Below are 24,463 nucleotides of genomic sequence, written 5' to 3'. Positions count from 1 at the left end.
ATTGATTTTTCCTGCCAACTTTGGTCCCACATTTACAAAAAATCATTAAACCCATTAACCACATCATTCATATCATTTAAAGACCTATCATTATCAATAAAATATTCAGGGTAACTTGAGCTAGTCGAACGGTTTCTAATAATACTGTTTAATATATTCCATATGCCTTTTATATTGTTTTTGTTATTTTCTAGTAATTTGGTATAATATTCCTTTTTGCATATCCTCATAATATTAGTTAATTTATTTTTGTATTTCTTATATTTATGTTCTGCCTCTTTAGTTTTACATTTTATGAATTGTCTATATAGAGTATTCTTTTTTTTACAGGCATTTTGCAGTCCCTTTGTGATCCATGGTCTGTTTGTGTTATTATTCCTAGTGTTATCTCCACATTGTGGAGGTAGTCTGTGATAACCCTGGCTCTGTGGGGGGGGGCGTTGTTTCTTGGAGGATGAAGTTAGGTCCCAGATTGTGGAGATATGGGATCACCACTGGCTGCAGAATCTCATCCCGATATCTCCCTGCATTGAGATGGCCTTCAATGATGACAAGCCTTGTTTTGCCAGTGAGGGAGATGCCCCCCCCCCACACCATGACACAGCCTCCACCAAAAGCTGTTACTCCATCAGTTCAACAATCAGCATAGCGTTCTCCACGTCGTCTCCATACTTTGACCTGCCATCCAACTTTGGCAGACAGAACCTGATACATGATCCTTACAAGTGTGACATCATTGTAAAGGTCAATAAACAGGCTTTCAACCATGTAGAATACAATGACCATTAGCATTAGCATCACCATTAGCATTGAAACAACAGAGAAATAATCCACCAAACAAGTTAATAACTTTGTTTTTCCAGTATATTTATACACTCATGTATTTAGTGTAGAAAGTGTGTTTTCTAACGAGAGCATTAGGAGGGAAGAGACCAGCCTGTTGATGTTCTTGTGGTCTCTCTGGTCTCTCTGGTCTCTCTGGTCTCACTGGTCTCTGTGGTCTCTGTGGTCTCTCTGGTCCTTTAGGAGCACCGGGGCTTGTTGTCGGTCCGCTACCCGATGGAGCACGGCATCGTGAAGGACTGGAACGACATGGAGAGGATCTGGCAGTACGTCTACTCCAAGGAGCAGCTGCAGACCTTCTCCGAGGAGGTGAGCTCCTCTTCCTGCTGCTGCATGCTAATATTAATAATAATAATAATAATAATAGAGTCCCCTGTTTGACTCGTCTCTCTGTCCGTCTCTTGTAGCATCCGGTGCTGCTGACTGAAGCTCCTCTCAACCCCAGTAAGAACCGGGAGAAGGCTGCCGAGGTTTTCTTTGAGACCTTCAACGTTCCTGCTCTCTTCATCTCCATGCAGGCCGTCCTCAGCTTGTGAGTGGACAACTAATGTCTCTGTTACTCCTGGAGCTCCTCGCTTCTGTCAGGGTTTAGTACTTCAGACAGATGGTTAGGGTTACTGGTTCTGTCAGGGTTTAGTACTTTAGCAGTGTAGTAGTGTAGTAGTGTAGTAGTTTAGTAGTTTAGTAGTGTAGCAGTGTAGTAGTTTAGTAGTGTAGTAGTGTAGTAGTGTAGTAGTTTAGTAGTTTAGTAGTTTAGTAGTTTAGTAGTTTAGCAGTGTAGTAGTTTAGTAGTGTAGTAGTTTAGTAGTTTAGTAGTTTAGCAGTGTAGTAGTTTAGCAGTGTAGTAGTTTAGTAGTTTAGTAGTTTAGTAGTGTAGCAGTGTAGCAGTTTAGTAGTTTAGTAGTGTAGTAGTGTAGTAGTTTAGTAGTGTAGTAGTTTAGTAGTTTAGTAGTTTAGTAGTTTAGCAGTGTAGTAGTTTAGTAGTGTAGTAGTTTAGTAGTTTAGTAGTTTAGTAGTGTAGCAGTGTAGCAGTTTAGTAGTTTAGTAGTGTAGTAGTTTAGTAGTGTAGTAGTTTAGTAGTGTAGTAGTTTAGTAGTTTAGTAGTGTAGTAGTTTAGTAGTTTAGCAGTGTAGTAGTTTAGCAGTGTAGTAGTTTAGCAGTTTAGTAGTGTAGTAGTGTAGTAGTGTAGTAGTGTAGTAGTGTAGTAGTTTAGTAGTGTAGCAGTGTAGTAGTTTAGTAGTTTAGTAGTTTAGTAGTTTAGTAGTGTAGCAGTGTAGTAGTTTAGTAGTGTAGTAGTGTAGTAGTTTAGTAGTTTAGTAGTTTAGTAGTTTAGCAGTGTAGTAGTTTAGTAGTGTAGTAGTTTAGTAGTTTAGTAGTTTAGCAGTGTAGTAGTTTAGCAGTGTAGTAGTTTAGTAGTTTAGTAGTTTAGTAGTGTAGCAGTGTAGCAGTTTAGTAGTTTAGTAGTTTAGTAGTTTAGCAGTGTAGCAGTGTAGTAGTGTAGTAGTTTAGTAGTTTAGTAGTGTAGTAGTTTAGCAGTGTAGCAGTGTAGCAGTTTAGTAGTTTAGTAGTGTAGTAGTGTAGTAGTGTAGTAGTTTAGCAGTGTAGCAGTGTAGCAGTGTAGTAGTGTAGTAGTTTAGTAGTTTAGTAGTTTAGCAGTTTAGCAGTGTAGCAGTGTAGTAGTGTAGTAGTTTAGTAGTTTAGTAGTGTAGTAGTTTAGCAGTGTAGTAGTTTAGTAGTTTAGTAGTTTAGCAGTTTAGCAGTGTAGCAGTGTAGTAGTGTAGTAGTTTAGTAGTTTAGTAGTGTAGTAGTTTAGCAGTGTAGCAGTGTAGCAGTTTAGTAGTGTAGTAGTTTAGCAGTTTAGCAGTGTAGCAGTGTAGTAGTGTAGTAGTTTAGTAGTTTAGTAGTGTAGTAGTTTAGCAGTGTAGTAGTTTAGTAGTTTAGTAGTTTAGCAGTTTAGCAGTGTAGCAGTGTAGTAGTGTAGTAGTTTAGTAGTTTAGTAGTGTAGTAGTGTAGCAGTGTAGCAGTGTAGCAGTTTAGTAGTTTAGTAGTGTAGTAGTGTAGTAGTGTAGTAGTTTAGTAGTTTAGTAGTGTAGTAGTGTAGTAGTTTAGCAGTGTAGCAGTGTAGCAGTGTAGTAGTGTAGTAGTTTAGTAGTTTAGTAGTGTAGTAGTTTAGCAGTGTAGTAGTTTAGTAGTTTAGCAGTTCAGTAGTGTAGTAGTTTAGTAGTTTAGTAGTGTAGTAGTGTAGTAGTTTAGTAGTGTAGTAGTTTAGTAGTTTAGCAGTTCAGTAGTGTAGTAGTTTAGTAGTTTAGTAGTGTAGTAGTGTAGTAGTTTAGTAGTGTAGTAGTGTAGTAGTGTAGTAGTGTAGTAGTTTAGTAGTTTAGTAGTGTAGTAGTGTAGTAGTGTAGTAGTTTAGTAGTGTAGTAGTTTAGCAGTTCAGTAGTGTAGTAGTTTAGTAGTTTAGTAGTGTAGTAGTGTAGTAGTGTAGTAGTTTAGTAGTTTAGTAGTGTAGTAGTGTATTAGTGTAGTAGTTTAGTAGTTTAGCAGTGTAGTAGTTTAGCAGTGTAGTAGTTTAGCAGTTTAGTAGTTTAGTAGTGTAGTAGTGTAGTAGTGTAGTAGTGTAGTAGTGTAGTAGTTTAGTAGTGTAGTAGTGTAGTAGTGTAGTAGTTTAGTAGTGTAGTAGTGTAGTAGTGTAGTAGTTTAGTAGTGTAGTAGTTTAGTAGTGTAGTAGTGTAGTAGTTTAGTAGTTTAGCAGTGTAGTAGTTTAGCAGTGTAGTAGTTTAGTAGTGTAGTAGTTTAGTAGTTTAGTAGTTTAGCAGTGTAGTAGTTTAGCAGTGTAGTAGTTTAGCAGTGTAGTAGTTTAGTAGTTTAGTAGTGTAGTAGTTTAGTAGTGTAGTAGTTTAGTAGTTTAGCAGTGTAGTAGTTTAGCAGTGTAGTAGTTTAGTAGTTTAGTAGTTTAGTAGTGTAGCAGTGTAGCAGTTTAGTAGTTTAGTAGTGTAGTAGTGTAGTAGTTTAGTAGTGTAGTAGTTTAGTAGTTTAGTAGTTTAGTAGTTTAGCAGTGTAGTAGTTTAGTAGTGTAGTAGTTTAGTAGTTTAGTAGTTTAGTAGTGTAGCAGTGTAGCAGTTTAGTAGTTTAGTAGTGTAGTAGTTTAGTAGTGTAGTAGTTTAGTAGTGTAGTAGTTTAGTAGTTTAGTAGTGTAGTAGTTTAGTAGTTTAGCAGTGTAGTAGTTTAGCAGTGTAGTAGTTTAGCAGTTTAGTAGTGTAGTAGTGTAGTAGTGTAGTAGTGTAGTAGTGTAGTAGTTTAGTAGTGTAGCAGTGTAGTAGTTTAGTAGTTTAGTAGTTTAGTAGTGTAGCAGTGTAGTAGTTTAGTAGTGTAGTAGTGTAGTAGTTTAGTAGTTTAGTAGTTTAGTAGTTTAGCAGTGTAGTAGTTTAGTAGTGTAGTAGTTTAGTAGTTTAGTAGTTTAGCAGTGTAGTAGTTTAGCAGTGTAGTAGTTTAGTAGTTTAGTAGTTTAGTAGTGTAGCAGTGTAGCAGTTTAGTAGTTTAGTAGTTTAGTAGTTTAGCAGTGTAGCAGTGTAGTAGTGTAGTAGTTTAGTAGTTTAGTAGTGTAGTAGTTTAGCAGTGTAGCAGTGTAGCAGTTTAGTAGTTTAGTAGTGTAGTAGTGTAGTAGTGTAGTAGTTTAGCAGTGTAGCAGTGTAGCAGTGTAGTAGTGTAGTAGTTTAGTAGTTTAGTAGTTTAGCAGTTTAGCAGTGTAGCAGTGTAGTAGTGTAGTAGTTTAGTAGTTTAGTAGTGTAGTAGTTTAGCAGTGTAGTAGTTTAGTAGTTTAGTAGTTTAGCAGTTTAGCAGTGTAGCAGTGTAGTAGTGTAGTAGTTTAGTAGTTTAGTAGTGTAGTAGTTTAGCAGTGTAGCAGTGTAGCAGTTTAGTAGTGTAGTAGTTTAGCAGTTTAGCAGTGTAGCAGTGTAGTAGTGTAGTAGTTTAGTAGTTTAGTAGTGTAGTAGTTTAGCAGTGTAGTAGTTTAGTAGTTTAGTAGTTTAGCAGTTTAGCAGTGTAGCAGTGTAGTAGTGTAGTAGTTTAGTAGTTTAGTAGTGTAGTAGTGTAGCAGTGTAGCAGTGTAGCAGTTTAGTAGTTTAGTAGTGTAGTAGTGTAGTAGTGTAGTAGTTTAGTAGTTTAGTAGTGTAGTAGTGTAGTAGTTTAGCAGTGTAGCAGTGTAGCAGTGTAGTAGTGTAGTAGTTTAGTAGTTTAGTAGTGTAGTAGTTTAGCAGTGTAGTAGTTTAGTAGTTTAGCAGTTCAGTAGTGTAGTAGTTTAGTAGTTTAGTAGTGTAGTAGTGTAGTAGTTTAGTAGTGTAGTAGTTTAGTAGTTTAGCAGTTCAGTAGTGTAGTAGTTTAGTAGTTTAGTAGTGTAGTAGTGTAGTAGTTTAGTAGTGTAGTAGTGTAGTAGTGTAGTAGTGTAGTAGTTTAGTAGTTTAGTAGTGTAGTAGTGTAGTAGTGTAGTAGTTTAGTAGTGTAGTAGTTTAGCAGTTCAGTAGTGTAGTAGTTTAGTAGTTTAGTAGTGTAGTAGTGTAGTAGTGTAGTAGTTTAGTAGTTTAGTAGTGTAGTAGTGTATTAGTGTAGTAGTTTAGTAGTTTAGCAGTGTAGTAGTTTAGCAGTGTAGTAGTTTAGCAGTTTAGTAGTTTAGTAGTGTAGTAGTGTAGTAGTGTAGTAGTGTAGTAGTGTAGTAGTGTAGTAGTGTAGTAGTTTAGTAGTGTAGTAGTGTAGTAGTGTAGTAGTTTAGTAGTGTAGTAGTTTAGTAGTGTAGTAGTGTAGTAGTTTAGTAGTTTAGTAGTGTAGTAGTTTAGCAGTGTAGCAGTGTAGCAGTGTAGTAGTTTAGTAGTTTAGTAGTGTAGTAGTGTAGTAGTTTAGTAGTGTAGTAGTGTAGTAGTTTAGTAGTGTAGTAGTGTAGTAGTTTAGTAGTTTAGTAGTGTAGTAGTTTAGCAGTGTAGCAGTGTAGCAGTGTAGTAGTTTAGTAGTTTAGTAGTGTAGTAGTTTAGTAGTGTAGTAGTTTAGTAGTGTAGTAGTTTAGTAGTTTAGTAGTGTAGTAGTTTAGTAGTGTAGTAGTGTAGTAGTTTAGTAGTTTAGTAGTGTAGTAGTTTAGTAGTGTAGTAGTTTAGTAGTGTAGTAGTGTAGTAGTGTAGTAGTTTAGTAGTTTAGTAGTGTAGTAGTTTAGCAGTGTAGCAGTGTAGCAGTGTAGCAGTTTAGTAGTTTAGTAGTGTAGTAGTGTAGTAGTGTAGTAGTTTAGTAGTGTAGTAGTTTAGTAGTGTAGTAGTTTAGTAGTTTAGCAGTTCAGTAGTTTAGCAGTTTAGCAGTGTAGCAGTTTAGCAGTTTAGCAGTTTAGCAGTGTAGCAGTGTAGTAGTTTAGTAGTGTAGTAGTTTAGTAGTGTAGTAGTGTAGCAGTGTAGCAGTTTAGCAGTTTAGCAGTTTAGCAGTTTAGTAGTGTAGTAGTGTAGTAGTTTAGTAGTTTAGCAGTGTAGCAGTGTAGTAGTTTAGCAGTGTAGTAGTTTAGTAGTGTAGTAGTGTAGTAGTGTAGTAGTTTAGTAGTGTAGCAGTGTAGCAGTGTAGCAGTTTAGTAGTGTAGCAGTGTAGTAGTTTAGTAGTGTAGCAGTTTAGCAGTGTAGCAGTTTAGTAGTTTAGTAGTGTAGTAGTTTAGTAGTTTAGTAGTGTAGTAGTTTAGTAATTTAGTAGTTTAGTAGTTTAGCAGTGTAGCAGTTTAGCAGTGTAGTAGTTTAGCAGTGTAGCAGTGTAGTAGTTTAGTAGTTTAGTAGTGTAGTAGTTTAGTAGTGTAGTAGTTTAGTAGTTTAGCAGTGTAGTAGTTTAGTAGTTTAGTAGTGTAGTAGTGTAGTAGTGTAGTAGTTTAGTAGTGTAGTAGTGTAGCAGTTTAGTAGTTTAGTAGTGTAGTAGTGTAGTAGTTTAGTAGTGTAGTAGTGTAGCAGTGTAGCAGTGTAGCAGTTTAGTAGTTTAGCAGTTTAGTAGTGTAGTAGTTTAGTAGTTTAGCAGTGTAGTAGTTTAGTAGTTTAGTAGTGTAGTAGTGTAGTAGTTTAGCAGTGTAGCAGTGTAGCAGTGTAGTAGTTTAGTAGTTTAGTAGTGTAGTAGTTTAGCAGTGTAGCAGTGTAGCAGTTTAGTAGTTTAGTAGTGTAGTAGTGTAGTAGTTTAGTAGTGTAGTAGTGTAGTAGTGTAGTAGTTTAGTAGTTTAGTAGTGTAGTAGTGTAGTAGTGTAGTAGTTTAGTAGTTTAGTAGTGTAGTAGTTTAGCAGTGTAGTAGTTTAGTAGTTTAGTAGTTTAGCAGTTTAGCAGTGTAGCAGTGTAGTAGTGTAGTAGTTTAGTAGTTTAGTAGTGTAGTAGTTTAGCAGTGTAGCAGTGTAGCAGTTTAGTAGTTTAGTAGTGTAGTAGTGTAGTAGTTTAGTAGTTTAGTAGTGTAGTAGTGTAGTAGTTTAGCAGTGTAGCAGTGTAGCAGTGTAGTAGTGTAGTAGTTTAGTAGTTTAGTAGTGTAGTAGTTTAGCAGTGTAGTAGTTTAGTAGTTTAGCAGTTCAGTAGTGTAGTAGTTTAGTAGTTTAGTAGTGTAGTAGTGTAGTAGTTTAGTAGTGTAGTAGTTTAGTAGTTTAGCAGTTCAGTAGTGTAGTAGTTTAGTAGTTTAGTAGTGTAGTAGTGTAGTAGTGTAGTAGTGTAGTAGTTTAGTAGTTTAGTAGTGTAGTAGTGTAGTAGTGTAGTAGTTTAGTAGTGTAGTAGTTTAGTAGTTTAGCAGTTCAGTAGTGTAGTAGTTTAGTAGTTTAGTAGTGTAGTAGTGTAGTAGTGTAGTAGTTTAGTAGTTTAGTAGTGTAGTAGTGTATTAGTGTAGTAGTTTAGTAGTTTAGCAGTGTAGTAGTTTAGCAGTGTAGTAGTTTAGCAGTTTAGTAGTTTAGTAGTTTAGTAGTGTAGTAGTGTAGTAGTTTAGTAGTGTAGTAGTGTAGTAGTGTAGTAGTGTAGTAGTTTAGTAGTGTAGTAGTGTAGTAGTTTAGTAGTGTAGTAGTGTAGTAGTGTAGTAGTGTAGTAGTTTAGTAGTGTAGTAGTGTAGTAGTTTAGTAGTGTAGTAGTGTAGTAGTTTAGCAGTGTAGCAGTGTAGCAGTGTAGTAGTGTAGTAGTTTAGTAGTTTATCAGTGTAGTAGTTTAGCAGTGTAGTAGTTTAGCAGTTTAGTAGTTTAGCAGTTTAGTAGTGTAGTAGTTTAGTAGTGTAGTAGTTTAGTAGTTTAGTAGTGTAGTAGTGTAGTAGTGTAGTAGTTTAGTAGTGTAGTAGTTTAGTAGTGTAGTAGTTTAGTAGTGTAGTAGTGTAGTAGTGTAGTAGTTTAGTAGTTTAGCAGTTTAGCAGTGTAGCAGTGTAGCAGTTTAGTAGTTTAGTAGTGTAGTAGTTTAGCAGTGTAGCAGTGTAGCAGTGTAGTAGTTTAGTAGTGTAGTAGTGTAGTAGTGTAGTAGTTTAGTAGTTTAGTAGTGTAGTAGTGTATTAGTGTAGTAGTTTAGTAGTTTAGCAGTGTAGTAGTTTAGCAGTGTAGTAGTTTAGCAGTTTAGTAGTTTAGTAGTGTAGTAGTGTAGTAGTGTAGTAGTGTAGTAGTTTAGTAGTGTAGTAGTGTAGTAGTGTAGTAGTGTAGTAGTTTAGTAGTGTAGTAGTGTAGTAGTGTAGTAGTTTAGTAGTGTAGTAGTTTAGTAGTGTAGTAGTGTAGTAGTTTAGTAGTTTAGTAGTGTAGTAGTTTAGCAGTGTAGCAGTGTAGCAGTGTAGTAGTTTAGTAGTTTAGTAGTGTAGTAGTGTAGTAGTTTAGTAGTGTAGTAGTGTAGTAGTTTAGTAGTGTAGTAGTGTAGTAGTTTAGTAGTTTAGTAGTGTAGTAGTTTAGCAGTGTAGCAGTGTAGCAGTGTAGTAGTTTAGTAGTTTAGTAGTGTAGTAGTTTAGTAGTGTAGTAGTTTAGTAGTGTAGTAGTTTAGTAGTTTAGTAGTGTAGTAGTTTAGTAGTGTAGTAGTGTAGTAGTTTAGTAGTTTAGTAGTGTAGTAGTTTAGTAGTGTAGTAGTTTAGTAGTGTAGTAGTGTAGTAGTGTAGTAGTTTAGTAGTTTAGTAGTGTAGTAGTTTAGCAGTGTAGCAGTGTAGCAGTGTAGCAGTTTAGTAGTTTAGTAGTGTAGTAGTGTAGTAGTGTAGTAGTTTAGTAGTGTAGTAGTTTAGTAGTGTAGTAGTTTAGTAGTTTAGCAGTTCAGTAGTTTAGCAGTTTAGCAGTGTAGCAGTTTAGCAGTTTAGCAGTTTAGCAGTGTAGTAGTGTAGTAGTTTAGTAGTGTAGTAGTTTAGTAGTGTAGTAGTGTAGCAGTGTAGCAGTTTAGCAGTTTAGTAGTTTAGCAGTTTAGTAGTGTAGTAGTGTAGTAGTTTAGTAGTTTAGCAGTGTAGCAGTGTAGTAGTTTAGCAGTGTAGTAGTTTAGTAGTGTAGTAGTGTAGTAGTGTAGTAGTTTAGTAGTGTAGCAGTGTAGCAGTGTAGCAGTTTAGTAGTGTAGCAGTGTAGTAGTTTAGTAGTGTAGCAGTTTAGCAGTGTAGCAGTTTAGTAGTTTAGTAGTGTAGTAGTTTAGTAGTTTAGTAGTGTAGTAGTTTAGTAATTTAGTAGTTTAGTAGTTTAGCAGTGTAGCAGTTTAGCAGTGTAGTAGTTTAGCAGTGTAGCAGTGTAGTAGTTTAGTAGTTTAGTAGTGTAGTAGTTTAGTAGTGTAGTAGTTTAGTAGTTTAGCAGTGTAGTAGTTTAGTAGTTTAGTAGTGTAGTAGTGTAGTAGTGTAGTAGTTTAGTAGTGTAGTAGTGTAGCAGTTTAGTAGTTTAGTAGTGTAGTAGTGTAGTAGTTTAGTAGTGTAGTAGTGTAGCAGTGTAGCAGTGTAGCAGTTTAGTAGTTTAGCAGTTTAGTAGTGTAGTAGTTTAGTAGTTTAGCAGTGTAGTAGTTTAGTAGTTTAGTAGTGTAGTAGTGTAGTAGTTTAGCAGTGTAGCAGTGTAGCAGTGTAGTAGTTTAGTAGTTTAGTAGTGTAGTAGTTTAGCAGTGTAGCAGTGTAGCAGTTTAGTAGTTTAGTAGTGTAGTAGTGTAGTAGTTTAGTAGTGTAGTAGTGTAGTAGTGTAGTAGTGTAGTAGTTTAGTAGTTTAGTAGTGTAGTAGTGTAGTAGTTTAGTAGTTTAGTAGTGTAGTAGTTTAGCAGTGTAGTAGTTTAGTAGTTTAGTAGTTTAGCAGTTTAGCAGTGTAGCAGTGTAGTAGTGTAGTAGTTTAGTAGTTTAGTAGTGTAGTAGTTTAGCAGTGTAGCAGTGTAGCAGTTTAGTAGTTTAGTAGTGTAGTAGTGTAGTAGTTTAGTAGTTTAGTAGTGTAGTAGTGTAGTAGTTTAGCAGTGTAGCAGTGTAGCAGTGTAGTAGTGTAGTAGTTTAGTAGTTTAGTAGTGTAGTAGTTTAGCAGTGTAGTAGTTTAGTAGTTTAGCAGTTCAGTAGTGTAGTAGTTTAGTAGTTTAGTAGTGTAGTAGTGTAGTAGTTTAGTAGTGTAGTAGTTTAGTAGTTTAGCAGTTCAGTAGTGTAGTAGTTTAGTAGTTTAGTAGTGTAGTAGTGTAGTAGTGTAGTAGTGTAGTAGTTTAGTAGTTTAGTAGTGTAGTAGTGTAGTAGTGTAGTAGTTTAGTAGTGTAGTAGTTTAGTAGTTTAGCAGTTCAGTAGTGTAGTAGTTTAGTAGTTTAGTAGTGTAGTAGTGTAGTAGTGTAGTAGTTTAGTAGTTTAGTAGTGTAGTAGTGTATTAGTGTAGTAGTTTAGTAGTTTAGCAGTGTAGTAGTTTAGCAGTGTAGTAGTTTAGCAGTTTAGTAGTTTAGTAGTTTAGTAGTGTAGTAGTGTAGTAGTTTAGTAGTGTAGTAGTGTAGTAGTGTAGTAGTGTAGTAGTTTAGTAGTGTAGTAGTGTAGTAGTTTAGTAGTGTAGTAGTGTAGTAGTGTAGTAGTGTAGTAGTTTAGTAGTGTAGTAGTTTAGCAGTTTAGCAGTGTAGCAGTTTAGTAGTTTAGTAGTGTAGTAGTTTAGTAGTGTAGTAGTTTAGTAATTTAGTAGTTTAGTAGTTTAGCAGTGTAGCAGTTTAGCAGTGTAGTAGTTTAGCAGTGTAGCAGTGTAGCAGTTTAGTAGTTTAGTAGTGTAGTAGTTTAGTAGTTTAGTAGTGTAGTAGTTTAGTAGTTTAGCAGTGTAGCAGTTTAGTAGTTTAGTAGTTTAGTAGTGTAGTAGTGTAGTAGTGTAGTAGTTTAGTAGTGTAGTAGTGTAGCAGTTTAGTAGTTTAGTAGTGTAGTAGTGTAGTAGTTTAGTAGTGTAGTAGTGTAGTATTGTAGTAGTGTAGTAGTTTAGTAGTGTAGTAGTTTAGCAGTGTAGCAGTTTAGTAGTTTAGTAGTTTAGCAGTGTAGTAGTTTAGTAGTTTAGTAGTGTAGTAGTGTAGTAGTTTAGCAGTTTAGCAGTGTAGCAGTGTAGCAGTTTAGTAGTTTAGTAGTGTAGTAGTTTAGCAGTGTAGCAGTTTAGTAGTTTAGTAGTGTAGTAGTGTAGTAGTGTAGTAGTTTAGTAGTGTAGTAGTTTAGTAGTGTAGTAGTTTAGTAGTTTAGCAGTTCAGTAGTTTAGCAGTTTAGCAGTGTAGCAGTTTAGCAGTTTAGCAGTTTAGCAGTGTAGTAGTGTAGTAGTGTAGCAGTGTAGCAGTTTAGCAGTGTAGTAGTGTAGTAGTGTAGCAGTGTAGCAGTTTAGCAGTTTAGCAGTTTAGTAGTGTAGTAGTGTAGTAGTTTAGTAGTTTAGCAGTGTAGCAGTGTAGTAGTTTAGCAGTGTAGTAGTTTAGTAGTGTAGTAGTGTAGTAGTGTAGTAGTTTAGTAGTGTAGCAGTGTAGCAGTGTAGTAGTTTAGTAGTGTAGTAGTTTAGTAGTTTAGTAGTGTAGTAGTTTAGTAATTTAGTAGTTTAGTAGTTTAGCAGTGTAGCAGTTTAGCAGTGTAGTAGTTTAGCAGTGTAGTAGTTTAGTAGTTTAGTAGTGTAGTAGTTTAGTAGTTTAGTAGTGTAGTAGTTTAGTAATTTAGTAGTTTAGTAGTGTAGTAGTGTAGCAGTGTAGCAGTTTAGTAGTTTAGTAGTGTAGTAGTTTAGTAGTTTAGTAGTGTAGTAGTTTAGTAGTTTAGCAGTGTAGTAGTTTAGTAGTTTAGTAGTGTAGTAGTGTAGTAGTTTAGTAGTGTAGTAGTGTAGCAGTTTAGTAGTTTAGTAGTGTAGTAGTGTAGTAGTTTAGTAGTGTAGTAGTTTAGTAGTGTAGTAGTGTAGCAGTGTAGCAGTGTAGCAGTTTAGTAGTTTAGCAGTTTAGTAGTGTAGTAGTTTAGTAGTTTAGCAGTGTAGTAGTTTAGTAGTTTAGTAGTGTAGTAGTGTAGTAGTTTAGCAGTGTAGCAGTTTAGTAGTTTAGTAGTGTAGTAGTGTAGCAGTTTAGTAGTTTAGTAGTGTAGTAGTGTAGTAGTTTAGTAGTGTAGTAGTTTAGTAGTGTAGCAGTGTAGTAGTTTAGTAGTGTAGTAGTTTAGTAGTTTAGCAGTTTAGCAGTGTAGCAGTGTAGTAGTTTAGTAGTTTAGTAGTGTAGTAGTTTAGTAGTTTAGTAGTGTAGTAGTTTAGTAATTTAGTAGTTTAGTAGTTTAGCAGTGTAGCAGTTTAGCAGTTTAGCAGTGTAGTAGTTTAGCAGTGTAGCAGTGTAGTAGTTTAGTAGTGTAGTAGTTTAGTAGTTTAGTAGTGTAGTAGTTTAGTAGTTTAGCAGTGTAGTAGTTTAGTAGTTTAGCAGTGTAGTAGTTTAGTAGTTTAGCAGTGTAGTAGTGTAGTAGTGTAGTAGTTTAGTAGTGTAGTAGTGTAGTAGTTTAGTAGTGTAGTAGTGTAGCAGTTTAGTAGTTTAGTAGTGTAGTAGTTTAGTAGTGTAGTAGTTTAGTAGTTTAGTAGTGTAGTAGTTTAGCAGTTTAGCAGTTTAGCAGTTTAGCAGTTTAGCAGTGTAGCAGTTTAGCAGTTTAGCAGTTTAGCAGTGTAGTAGTTTAGCAGTGTAGCAGTTTAGTAGTGTAGTAGTTTAGTAGTTTAGTAGTGTAGCAGTTTAGCAGTTTAGCAGTTTAGCAGTTTAGCAGTGTAGCAGTTTAGCAGTTTAGCAGTTTAGCAGTGTAGTAGTTTAGCAGTGTAGCAGTTTAGTAGTGTAGTAGTGTAGTAGTTTAGTAGTTTAGTAGTGTAGCAGTTTAGTAGTTTAGCAGTGTAGCAGTTTAGCAGTTTAGTAGTGTAGTAGTTTAGTAGTTTAGTAGTGTAGTAGTGTAGTAGTTTAGTAGTGTAGTAGTTTAGTAGTTTAGTAGTTTAGCAGTTTAGTAGTGTAGTAGTGTAGCAGTGTAGTAGTTTAGCAGTTTAGCAGTGTAGCAGTGTAGTAGTGTAGCAGTGTAGTAGTTTAGTAGTTTAGCAGTTTAGCAGTTTAGTAGTGTAGTAGTTTAGTAGTGTAGTAGTGTAGTAGTTTAGTAGTTTAGTAGTGTAGTAGTGTAGTAGTTTAGTAGTGTAGTAGTTTAGTAGTTTAGTAGTGTAGTAGTGTAGTAGTTTAGTAGTGTAGTAGTTTAGTAGTGTAGTAGTTTAGTAGTGTAGTAGTGTAGTAGTTTAGTAGTGTAGTAGTTTAGTAGTTTAATAGTGTAGTAGTTTAGTAGTGTAGTAGTTTAGTTTAGTAGTGTAGTAGTGTAGTAGTTTAGTAGTGTAGTAGTGTAGTAGTGTAGTAGTGTAGTAGTGTAGTAGTTTAGTAGTGTAGTAGTGTAGTAGTGTAGTAGTTTAGTAGTGTAGTAGTTTAGTAGTGTAGTAGTGTAGTAGTTTAGTAGTGTAGTAGTTTAGTAGTTTAGTAGTGTAGTAGTGTAGTAGTTTAGTAGTGTAGTAGTTTAGTAGTGTAGTAGTGTAGTAGTTTAGTAGTGTAGTAGTGTAGTAGTTTAGTAGTGTAGTAGTGTAGTAGTGTAGTAGTGTAGTAGTTTAGTAGTGTAGTAGTTTAGTAGTGTAGTAGTGTAGTAGTTTAGTAGTGTAGTAGTTTAGTAGTTTAGTAGTTTAGTAGTTTAGTAGTGTAGTAGTGTAGTAGTGTAGTAGTTTAGTAGTGTAGTAGTGTAGTAGTGTAGTAGTTTAGTAGTGTAGTAGTGTAGTAGTTTAGTAGTTTAGTAGTGTAGTAGTGTAGTAGTTTAGTAGTTTAGTAGTGTAGCAGTGTAGTAGTTTAGTAGTGTAGTAGTGTAGTAGTGTAGTAGTGTAGTAGTTTAGTAGTTTAGTAGTGTAGTAGTTTAGTAGTGTAGTAGTGTAGTAGTGTAGTAGTTTAGTAGTGTAGTAGTGTAGTAGTTTAGTAGTTTAGTAGTTTAGTAGTGTAGTAGTGTAGTAGTTTAGTAGTTTAGTAGTGTAGTAGTGTAGTAGTTTAGTAGTTTAGTAGTGTAGCAGTGTAGCAGTTTAGTAGTGTAGTAGTGTAGTAGTTTAGTAGTGTAGTAGTTTAGTAGTGTAGTAGTTTAGTAGTGTAGTAGTTTAGTAGTTTAGTAGTGTAGTAGTTTAGTAGTGTAGTAGTGTAGTAGTGTAGCAGTGTAGCAGTGTAGTAGTTTAGTAGTGTAGTAGTGTAGTAGTGTAGTAGTGTAGTAGTGTAGCAGTGTAGCAGTGTAGTAGTGTAGTAGTGTAGTAGTTTAGTAGTGTAGTAGTTTAGTAGTGTAGTAGTTTAGTAGTTTAGTAGTTTAGTAGTGTAGTAGTGTAGTAGTGTAGTAGTTTAGTAGTGTAGTAGTGTAGTAGTGTAGTAGTTTAGTAGTGTAGTAGTGTAGTAGTTTAGTAGTTTAGTAGTGTAGTAGTGTAGTAGTTTAGTAGTTTAGTAGTGTAGCAGTGTAGCAGTTTAGTAGTGTAGTAGTGTAGCAGTGTAGTAGTTTAGTAGTGTAGTAGTTTAGTAGTTTAGTAGTGTAGTAGTTTAGTAGTTTAGTAGTGTAGTAGTGTAGTAGTGTAGTAGTTTAGTAGTGTAGTAGTGTAGTAGTTTAGTAGTTTAGTAGTTTAGTAGTGTAGTAGTTTAGTAGTTTAGTAGTGTAGTAGTGTAGTAGTTTAGTAGTTTAGTAGTGTAGCAGTGTAGCAGTTTAGTAGTGTAGTAGTGTAGTAGTGTAGTAGTTTAGTAGTGTAGTAGTTTAGTAGTGTAGTAGTTTAGTAGTGTAGTAGTTTAGTAGTTTAGTAGTGTAGTAGTTTAGTAGTGTAGTAGTGTAGTAGTGTAGCAGTGTAGCAGTGTAGCAGTTTAGTAGTGTAGTAGTGTAGTAGTGTAGTAGTGTAGCAGTGTAGTAGTTTAGTAGTTAGTTGGTTACCGGGACGTGACCAGCGTGTCAATGATTCGGGTCTGTGTGCTCCATGCAGGTACGCCACAGGTCGCACCACCGGTGTTGTGTTGGATTCGGGCGACGGCGTGACCCACGTCGTGCCCATCTACGAGGGCTTCGCCATCCCACACTCCATCATGCGCGTGGACATCGCAGGAAGAGACGTGTCGCGGTATCTCCGCCTGCTGCTGCGCAAGGAAGGCTACAACTTCAACACGTCGGCAGAGTTCGAGGTGGTTCGCACCGTCAAAGAGGTGAGCCGCTCGCCGACGGGTCCGCTACGAGTCCCTCCTATTGGTTCTGGTCTAATCAGCTGTTTCCTGTCTGCAGCGAGCCTGTTATCTGTCCCTCAACCCCCAAAAGGACGAGACTCTAGAGACCGAGAAGGCCCAGTACGTCCTGCCTGATGGAAGCACTTTAAACGTGAGTGGACGGGAGACGTCTCCATAGAAACCTCCCCTCAAACAGTCCCTAACCCTGACCTCTGACCTCTGACCTCTGACCTCCAACCTCCAGATCGGGCCGGCCCGGTTCCGTGCTCCAGAGCTGCTCTTCAGACCCGACCTGATCGGAGACGAGAGCTCGGGGATCCACGAGGTCCTGGCCTACGCCATCCAGAAGTCTGACATGGACCTGCGACGCACGCTCTTCTCCACCATCGTCCTCTGTGGAGGCTCCACCCTCATCAAAGGTCCGCCATGATGATGATGATGATGACGGGTCGAAACAGCTGGATCACAGCTGGGTCACAGCTGGGTCACAGCTGGGCCACAGCTGGATCACAGCTGGGCCACAGCTGGGCCACAGCTGGATCACAGCTGGATCACAGCTGGATCACAGCTGGATCACAGCTGGGCCACAGCTGGATCACAGCTGGGCCACAGCTGGATCACAGCTGGGCCACAGCTGGGCCACAGCTGGATCACAGCTGGATCACAGCTGGGCCACAGCTGGATCACAGCTGGGCCACAGCTGGGCCACAGCTGGATCACAGCTGGATCACAGCTGGATCACAGCTGGGCCACAGCTGGATCACAGCTGGGCCACAGCTGGGCCACAGCTGGATCACAGCTGGGCCACAGCTGGATCACAGCTGGATCACAGCTGTACTGAACCCGTCTCTTCTCTTTCAGGCTTTGGGGAGCGACTACTAACTGAAGTCAAGAAGCTGGCGCCCAAAGACGTGAAGATCAAGGTGGGTCCAGGTTCTGACTCTGAGGTCCAGGTTCTGACTCTGGGGTCAAGGTTCTGACTCTGAGGTCCAGGTTCTGACTCTGAGGTCCACCGGGTCGGCCTGCGTCTCTGTTCTCAGCTTTTGAATGGAGCTAAATGCCTTCTCATAGTGAAACATGTCTCCTGGTTCTACTGGACCAGTCTGTTAACCTGGTTCTACTGGACCAGGTCCTGGTTCTGCTGGACCAGTCTGTTAACCTGGTTCTACTGGACCAGGTCCTGGTTCTACTGGACCAGTCTGTTAACCTGGTTCTTCTCTCTTGTCTAGATCTCTGCTCCCCAAGAGAGGCTCTACTCCACCTGGATCGGGTGAGTCCAGTTCTCAGAGTTCTGACTGTGTGTGATGACGTAGTTGGTGTAGATCCGTGACCTGATTGGATGACGTGGTTGGATGAACTGATTAGATGAACTGATTGGATGACGTGGTTGGATGAACTGATTGGATGACCTGATTGGATGACGTGGTCGGATGAACTGATTGGATGACGTGGTTGGATGACCTGGTTGGATGACGTGGTTGGATGAACTGATTGGATGACCTGATTGGATGACGTGGTTGGTTGACGTGGTCGGATGAATTGATTGTATGAACTGATTGGATGACGTGGTCGGATGACGTGGTCGGATGACGTGGTTGGATGACGTGGTTGGATGAACTGATTGGATGACGTGATTGGATGACGTGATTGGATGACCTGATTGGATGAACTGATTGGATGACGTGGTCGGATGACGTGGTCGGATGACGTGGTCGGATGACGTGGTCGGATGACGTGGTCGGATGACGTGGTCGGATGACGTGGTTGGATGAACTGATTGGATGACGTGGTTGGTTGACGTGGTTGGATGACGTGATTGGATGAACTGATTGGATGACGTGATTGGATGACCTGATTGGATGAACTGATTGGATGACGTGGTTGGTTGACGTGGTTGGATGACCTGATTGGATGAACTGATTGGATGACGTGGTTGGATGAACTGATTGGATGACGTGGTTGGATGAACTGGTTGGATGAACTGATTGGATGACCTGATTGGATGACGTGGTCGGATGAACTGATTGGATGACGTGATTGGATGACCTGGTTGTTGACGTGGTTGGATGAACTGATTGGATGACGTGGTTGGATGACCTGATTGGATGACGTGGTTGGATGAACTGATTGGATGACCTGATTGGATGACGTGGTTGGTTGACGTGGTCGGATGAATTGATTGTATGAACTGATTGTATGACGTGGTCGGATGACGTGGTCGGATGACGTGGTCGGTTGACGTGGTCGGATGACGTGGTTGGATGAACTGATTGGATGACGTGGTTGGTTGACGTGGTTGGATGAACTGATTGGATGACGTGATTGGATGACCTGATTGGATGAACTGATTGGATGACGTGGTTGGATGACCTGATTGGATGAACTGATTGGATGAATTGATTGGATGACGTGGTTGGTTGACGTGGTTGGATGACGTGGTTGGTTGACGTGGTTGGATGACCTGATTGGATGACGTGGTTGGATGACGTGATTGGATGACGTGGTTGGATGAACTGATTGGATGACGTGATTGAATGACGTGGTTGGATGACGTGGCTGGATGAACTGATTGGATGAACTGATTGGATGAATTGATTGGATGACGTGGTTGGTTGACGTGGTTGGATGACCTGATTGGATGACGTGGTTGGATGACGTGATTGGATGACGTGGTTGGATGAACTGATTGGATGACGTGGTTGGATGAACTGATTGGATGACGTGGTTGGATGAAGTGATTGGATGACGTGGTTGGATGAACTGATTGGATGACGTGATTGAATGACGTGGTTGGATGACGTGGCTGGATGAACTGGTTGGATGACGTGATTGAATGACGTGGTTGGATGACGTGGTTGGATGAACTGATTGATGACGTGATTGGATGAACTGATTGATGACGTGATTGGATGAACTGATTGGATGACGTGGTTGGATGAACTGATTGGATGACGTGGTTGGATGACGTGGTTGGATGAACTGGTTGGATGACGTGATTGAATGACGTGGTTGGATGACGTGGTTGGATGAACTGATTGATGACGTGATTGGATGAACTGATTGGATGACGTGGTTGGATGAACTGATTGGATGACGTGGTTGGATGACGTGGTTGGATGAACTGGTTGGATGACGTGGTTGGATGAACTGATTGGATGAACTGGTTGGATGACGTGGTTGGATGAACTGGTTGGATGACGTGGTTGGATGAACTGATTGGATGACGTGGTTGGAAGAACTGGTTGGATGACGTGGTTGGATGAACTGGTTGGATGACGTGGCGTTCTCTCCTCCCGCCAGCGGCTCCATCTTGGCGTCGTTGGACACCTTTAAGAAGATGTGGGTGTCGAAGCGAGAATATGAAGAAGACAGAGCACGAGCCATCCACAGGAAGACCTTCTAGACGGAGACCGTCTGAGACCCCCCCAGAACTGCCCTCAAACCCCCCCCCATCATACTGTCACCTCCGGGTCCCTCCGCATCATCCCCTATCTACCCTGACCCCCCTATACTGCTTCACCCCCACCCACAGAACCAGTACCCAGTCCTGAACCAGTACCTAGTCCTGTGTGCTGGTTCAGGACCAGTACCCAGACCTGAACCAGTACCCAGTCCTGTGTGCTGGTTCGTCAGGTATCTGAGAGGCTCAGCACTGTGGACTCTACTATCACCAGTCCACTCTGAGGTCCTGGTCCTGGTCCTGGTCCTGGTCTCATGATAAATGTCCATAAACTGAATGTTTTCTTTCTGTTTTTTTGCTACTGTTGAAGTTTCATTCCAGACCGAAGATCACAGTTTGATCTTATGTCCGTTGAGTCGACCGAGTTCCTGGACCAGCTGGTCTAGATTAAAGGTCTAGATCAACTGGTCCAGATTAAAGGTCTGGATCAACTGGTCCAGATTAAAGGTCTGGATCAACTGGTCCAGATTAAAGGTCTGGATCAGATTAAAGGTCTGGATCAACTGGTCTAGATTAAAGGTCTGGATCAACTGGTCCAGATTAAAGGTCTAGATCAACTGGTCTAGATTAAAGGTCTAGATCAACTGGTCCAGATTAAAGGTCTAGATCAACTGGTCTAGATTAAAGGTCTAGATCATCTGGTCCAGATTAAAGGTCTAGATCATCTGGTCCAGATTAAAGGTCTAGATCAACTGGTCTAGATTAAAGGTCAAGATCAACTGGTCCAGATTAAAGGTCTAGATCAACTGGTCTAGATTAAAGGTCTAGGCCAGCTGGTCCAGATTAAAGGTCTAGATCAACTGGTCTAGATTAAAGGTCTAGGCCAGCTGGTCCAGATTAAAGGTCTAGACCAACTGGTCCAGATTAAAGGTCTAGATCAACTGGTCCAGATTAAAGGTCTGGATCAACTGGTCCAGATTAAAGGTCTAGATCAACTGGTCCAGATTAAAGGTCTAGACCAACTGGTCCAGATTAAAGGTCTAGATCAACTGGTCCAGATTAAAGGTCTAGGCCAGCTGGTCCAGATTAAAGGTCTAGGCCAGCTGGTCCAGATTAAAGGTCTAGGCCAGCTGGTCCAGATTAAAGGTCTAGATCAACTGGTCCAGATTAAAGGTCTAGGCCAGCTGGTCCAGATTAAAGGTCTAGACCAACTGGTCCAGATTAAAGGTCTAGATCAACTGGTCCAGATTAAAGGTCTGGATCAACTGGTCCAGATTAAAGGTCTAGATCAACTGGTCCAGATTAAAGGTCTAGACCAACTGGTCCAGATTAAAGGTCTAGATCAACTGGTCCAGATTAAAGGTCTAGGCCAGCTGGTCCAGATTAAAGGTCTAGGCCAGCTGGTCCAGATTAAAGGTCTAGGCCAGCTGGTCCAGATTAAAGGTCTAGACCAACTGGTCCAGATTAAAGGTCTAGACCAACTGGTCCAGATTAAAGGTCTGAAGTCCTCTAGCAGCGCTGCATGTAGTGGAGATTATCCATCAGTTCTCATCCACTGATCGATCGATGGATTATTACCAGTTGATCAGTGATTGATTGATTGATTATTACCAATAAAATGTTTCTACATAAACATGTTAAAATGTTCAGTCAGCTTTTTGTCTCCGCTGACGGATTAAAACTACATGTAGAAAAATGCCTTGATGATTTTATTGTAATCTGTTCACGTTTACAGCAGCCGACATGCACACCGACGTTTATGATTATTATTATTATATTATTATTATTATATTATTATTATTATTATTATGATTATTATTATATTATTATTATGATTATTATTATTATATTATTATATTATTATTATTATATTATTATTATATTAGTGGTTGGACTCCTGCGGAGCTTCAGGAGTCAGAACGATGGTTTTATTATTATATTCAGCTGATACGATGCCCCCCCCCCCTCCTCTCTACGTACTAGTAAAAGTCTGGATTTTAGGATTTCCCAGCATCTCGGTGGCAGTGAAGGGGTCGTGACCTCGGAGTGCTCGTGCACGGAGGAAACCGACCAACCACAGAACAGAACCGACTAAACGTGTGCCGGACTGTTGATTCAAGTGTTGCTTTGACTTTTGGTAAATTCAGTATAATAAATAAGTTAATGGCTGCAGCTCAGATGTCTCTATTGATTTATTATTTACATTATTGGTTGATTGATCAGCCGACTCTCAGGGTGAGAAAAAGACAACAATATTTCTGACATCTTTTGGACATTTTTCGGAAATTTTTCAGACATTTTATTCTGCCTTTCTTCCGTATTTTTCTGCAAATTATTCCAAAATTTGGGAGATTTTTTTAGCCTGTCTTCTGCATTTATTAGGGTATTTTATGACATTTTTACGACATTTTTTGGGGGATTTTTTTCGGACATTTTCAGATATATTCGTGGACATTTTTCGGACATTTCTTCTGCCTTTTCTGATATTTTTAGATGTTTTTCAGACTTTTTTTTGGATCTTTTCGGACATTTTTGGGTTATTTTTCAGACATTTTTCAGAAATTTTTGGGATATTTTTGAGACTTTTTGAGACATTTTTCGGGCATTTTTCAGATTTGTTTTGGACATTTTTCAGACTTTTTTCTGCCTTTCTTTAGCATATTTTAGACATTTTTCAGAAATGTGGGGGATTTATTTGGGACTTGTTTTGGAACATTTTTTGACATTTCTTTCAGACATTTTTATAAAATTTCTCAGAAATTTTGGGGATATTTTTAAGACTTCTTTGGTACTTTTTTCTAACATTTTTTGGACATTTTTTGTGACTTATTTTTGGACCTCGGACTACCCTTCTTCCACATTTTTTTGGGCATCTGTCAGATATTTTTTTTCAGACATTTTTCAGACTATGTTTTGGGCATTTTTCAGACATTGATCAGATATTTTTCCGGACATTTTGTTGTCTCAGAAACTCCACACTACCCTCCCACTAGGTCTACCAGTCTCCTGGTCTCCCGGTCTCCCGGTCTACCGGTCGGCTGCTGTACTGAAATAAAGTCAATAAAATAATATTATGTCTACTCACGTTGTCGTTGACGGTTCCTGATAAAGATTCAATCCAATAGAAAGACTCAATTAACCCTTTCAGTCCTGGAGACAGAAGAAGAAGCAAGTTCAAACAATAAAGATCACATGTTCCGTCCTGGATGTTCAACCAACTCATCCATATTATATTGTATATCATGAATATCGTCATTTCAGAAACTCGTTCCCCCGACTGGAGTCAGAGACCCGTCAATGTTATTCATCTTCATATCTTAGCTTCATCTCTTACCTTCATCTAAAAGCTTCATCTATAAGCTTCATCTGTAAGATTCATCTCTTAGCTTCATCTATAGGCTTCATCTGTAAGCACCATCTTTAAGCTTCATCTCAGCTTCATCTATAAGGACCATCTATAAGCTTCATCTGTAAGCTTCATCTCTTAGCTTCATCTCTTACCTTCATCTAAAAGCTTCATCTATAAGCTTCATCTATAAACTTCATCTGTAAGCTTCATCTCTTAGCTTCATCTATAAGCACCATCTGTAAGCTTCATCTCTTAGCTTCATCTATAAGCACCATCTTTAAGCTTCATCTCAGCTTCATCTATAAGGACCATCTATAAGCTTCATCTCTTAGCTTCATCTTTAAGCTTCATCTCAGCTTCATCTATAAGCTTCATCTGTAAGCTTCATCTCTTACCTTCATCTATAAGCACCATCTTTAAGCTTCATCTCTTAGCTTCATCTATAAGCACCATCTTTAAGCTTCATCTCAGCTTCATCTATAAGGACCATCTATAAGCTTCATCTCTTAGCTTCATCTATAAGCTTCATCTATAAGCACCATCTATAAGCTTCATCTCTTACCTTCATCTAAAAGCTTCATCTATAAGCTTCATCTGTAAGATTCATCTCTTAGCTTCATCTATAGGCTTCATCTGTAAGCACCATCTTTAAGCTTCATCTCAGCTTCATCTATAAGGACCATCTATAAGCTTCATCTCTTAGCTTCATCTCTTACCTTCATCTAAAAGCTTTATCTATAAGCTTCATCTATAAGCTTCATCTGTAAGCTTCATCTCTTAGCTTCATCTCTTACCTTCATCTAAAAGCTTCATCTATAAGCTTCATCTATAAACTTCATCTGTAAGCTTCATCTCTTAGCTTCATCTATAAGCACCATCTGTAAGCTTCATCTCTTAGCTTCATCTATAAGCACCATCTTTAAGCTTCATCTCAGCTTCATCTATAAGCTTCATCTGTAAGCTTCATCTCTTACCTTCATCTATAAGCACCATCTTTAAGCTTCATCTCTTAGCTTCATCTATAAGCACCATCTTTAAGCTTCATCTCAGCTTCATCTATAAGGACCATCTATAAGCTTCATCTCTTAGCTTCATCTATAAGCTTCATCTATAAGCACCATCTATAAGCTTCATCTCTTACCTTCATCTAAAAGCTTCATCTATAAGCTTCATCTATAAGCTTCATCTGTAAGCTTCATCTCTTACCTTCATCTAAAAGCTTCATCTATAAGCTTCATCTATAAACTTCATCTGTAAGCTTCATCTCTTAGCTTCATCTATAAGCACCATCTGTAAGCTTCATCTCTTAGCTTCATCTATAAGCACCATCTTTAAGCTTCATCTCAGCTTCATCTATAAGGACCATCTATAAGCTTCATCTCAGCTTCATCTATAAGGATCATCTATAAGCTTCATCTATAGGCTTCATCTGTAAGCACCATCTTTAAGCTTCATCTCAGCTTCATCTCTTACCTTCATCTATAAGCACCATCTTTAAGCTTCATCTCTTAGCTTCATCTATAAGCACCATCTTTAAGCTTCATCTATAAGCTTCATCTCTTACCTTCATCTAAAAGCTTCATCTATAAGCTTCATCTATAAGCACCATCTATAAGCACAATCTATAAGCTTCATCTCTTATCTTCATCTATAAGCTTCATCTATAAGCTTCATATAAAAGCTTCATCTATAAGCACCATCTATAAGCTTCATATCTTAGCTTTATCTATAAGCACCATCTATAAGCTTCATCTCTTAGCTTCATCTATGAGCTTCATCTATAAGCTTCATCTCCTAGCTTCATCTATAAGCACCGTCTATAAGCTTCATCTCCTAGCTTCATCTATAAGCACCGTCTATAAGCTTCATCTGTAAGCTTCATCTCTTAGCTTCATCTCTTACCTTCATCTAAAAGCTTCATCTATAAGCTTCATCTGTAAGCTTCATCTCTTAGCTTCATCTATAAGCACCATCTTTAAGCTTCATCTCAGCTTCATCTATAAGGACCATCTATAAGCTTCATCTGTAAGCACCATCTTTAAGCTTCATCTCAGCTTCATCTATAAGCTTCATCTGTAAGCTTCATTTATAAGCTTCATCTATAAGCACCATCTTTAAGCTTCATCTCTTAGCTTCATCTATAAGCACCATCTTTAAGCTTCATCTCAGCTTCATCTATAAGCTTCATCTCTTAGCTTCATCTATAAGCTTCATCTATAAGCACCATCTATAAGCTTCATCTCTTACCTTCATCTAAAAGCTTCATCTATAAGC

At 38.4% G+C, this 24,463-nt stretch overlaps 1 protein-coding gene across 46 annotated transcripts in view; it reads left to right on the top strand.

Moving 5' to 3' along the window:
* The window catches only part of actr1b (actin related protein 1B), a 26,264-nt gene extending 5,726 nt beyond the window's left edge, over window positions 1-20,538 (top strand). For 2 of the 46 annotated variants that reach the window (XM_074618336.1, XM_074618296.1), the window contains 9 exons: window positions 1,027-1,152; window positions 1,251-1,375; window positions 15,206-15,422; window positions 15,499-15,591; window positions 15,685-15,859; window positions 16,302-16,363; window positions 16,670-16,710; window positions 18,741-19,595; window positions 20,214-20,538. In XM_074618336.1, the coding sequence (XP_074474437.1) occupies window positions 1,027-1,152; window positions 1,251-1,375; window positions 15,206-15,422; window positions 15,499-15,591; window positions 15,685-15,859; window positions 16,302-16,363; window positions 16,670-16,710; window positions 18,741-18,843 (942 nt within the window). In that variant the 3' untranslated portion in view covers window positions 18,844-19,595; window positions 20,214-20,538. The other 44 variants (XM_074618337.1, XM_074618295.1, XM_074618335.1 and 41 more) reach the window with 42 other exon arrangements.
* The last annotated feature ends 3,925 nt before the right edge of the window (window positions 20,539-24,463 follow it).

This window comes from Sebastes fasciatus, chromosome 19 (genome assembly GCF_043250625.1).
Source record: "Sebastes fasciatus isolate fSebFas1 chromosome 19, fSebFas1.pri, whole genome shotgun sequence".
In the NCBI taxonomy this organism is placed as follows: Eukaryota; Metazoa; Chordata; class Actinopteri; order Perciformes; family Sebastidae; genus Sebastes; species Sebastes fasciatus.
The sequence above is the reverse complement of the archived record's forward strand: the minus strand, read 5'-3'. Positions and strand labels throughout refer to the sequence as shown.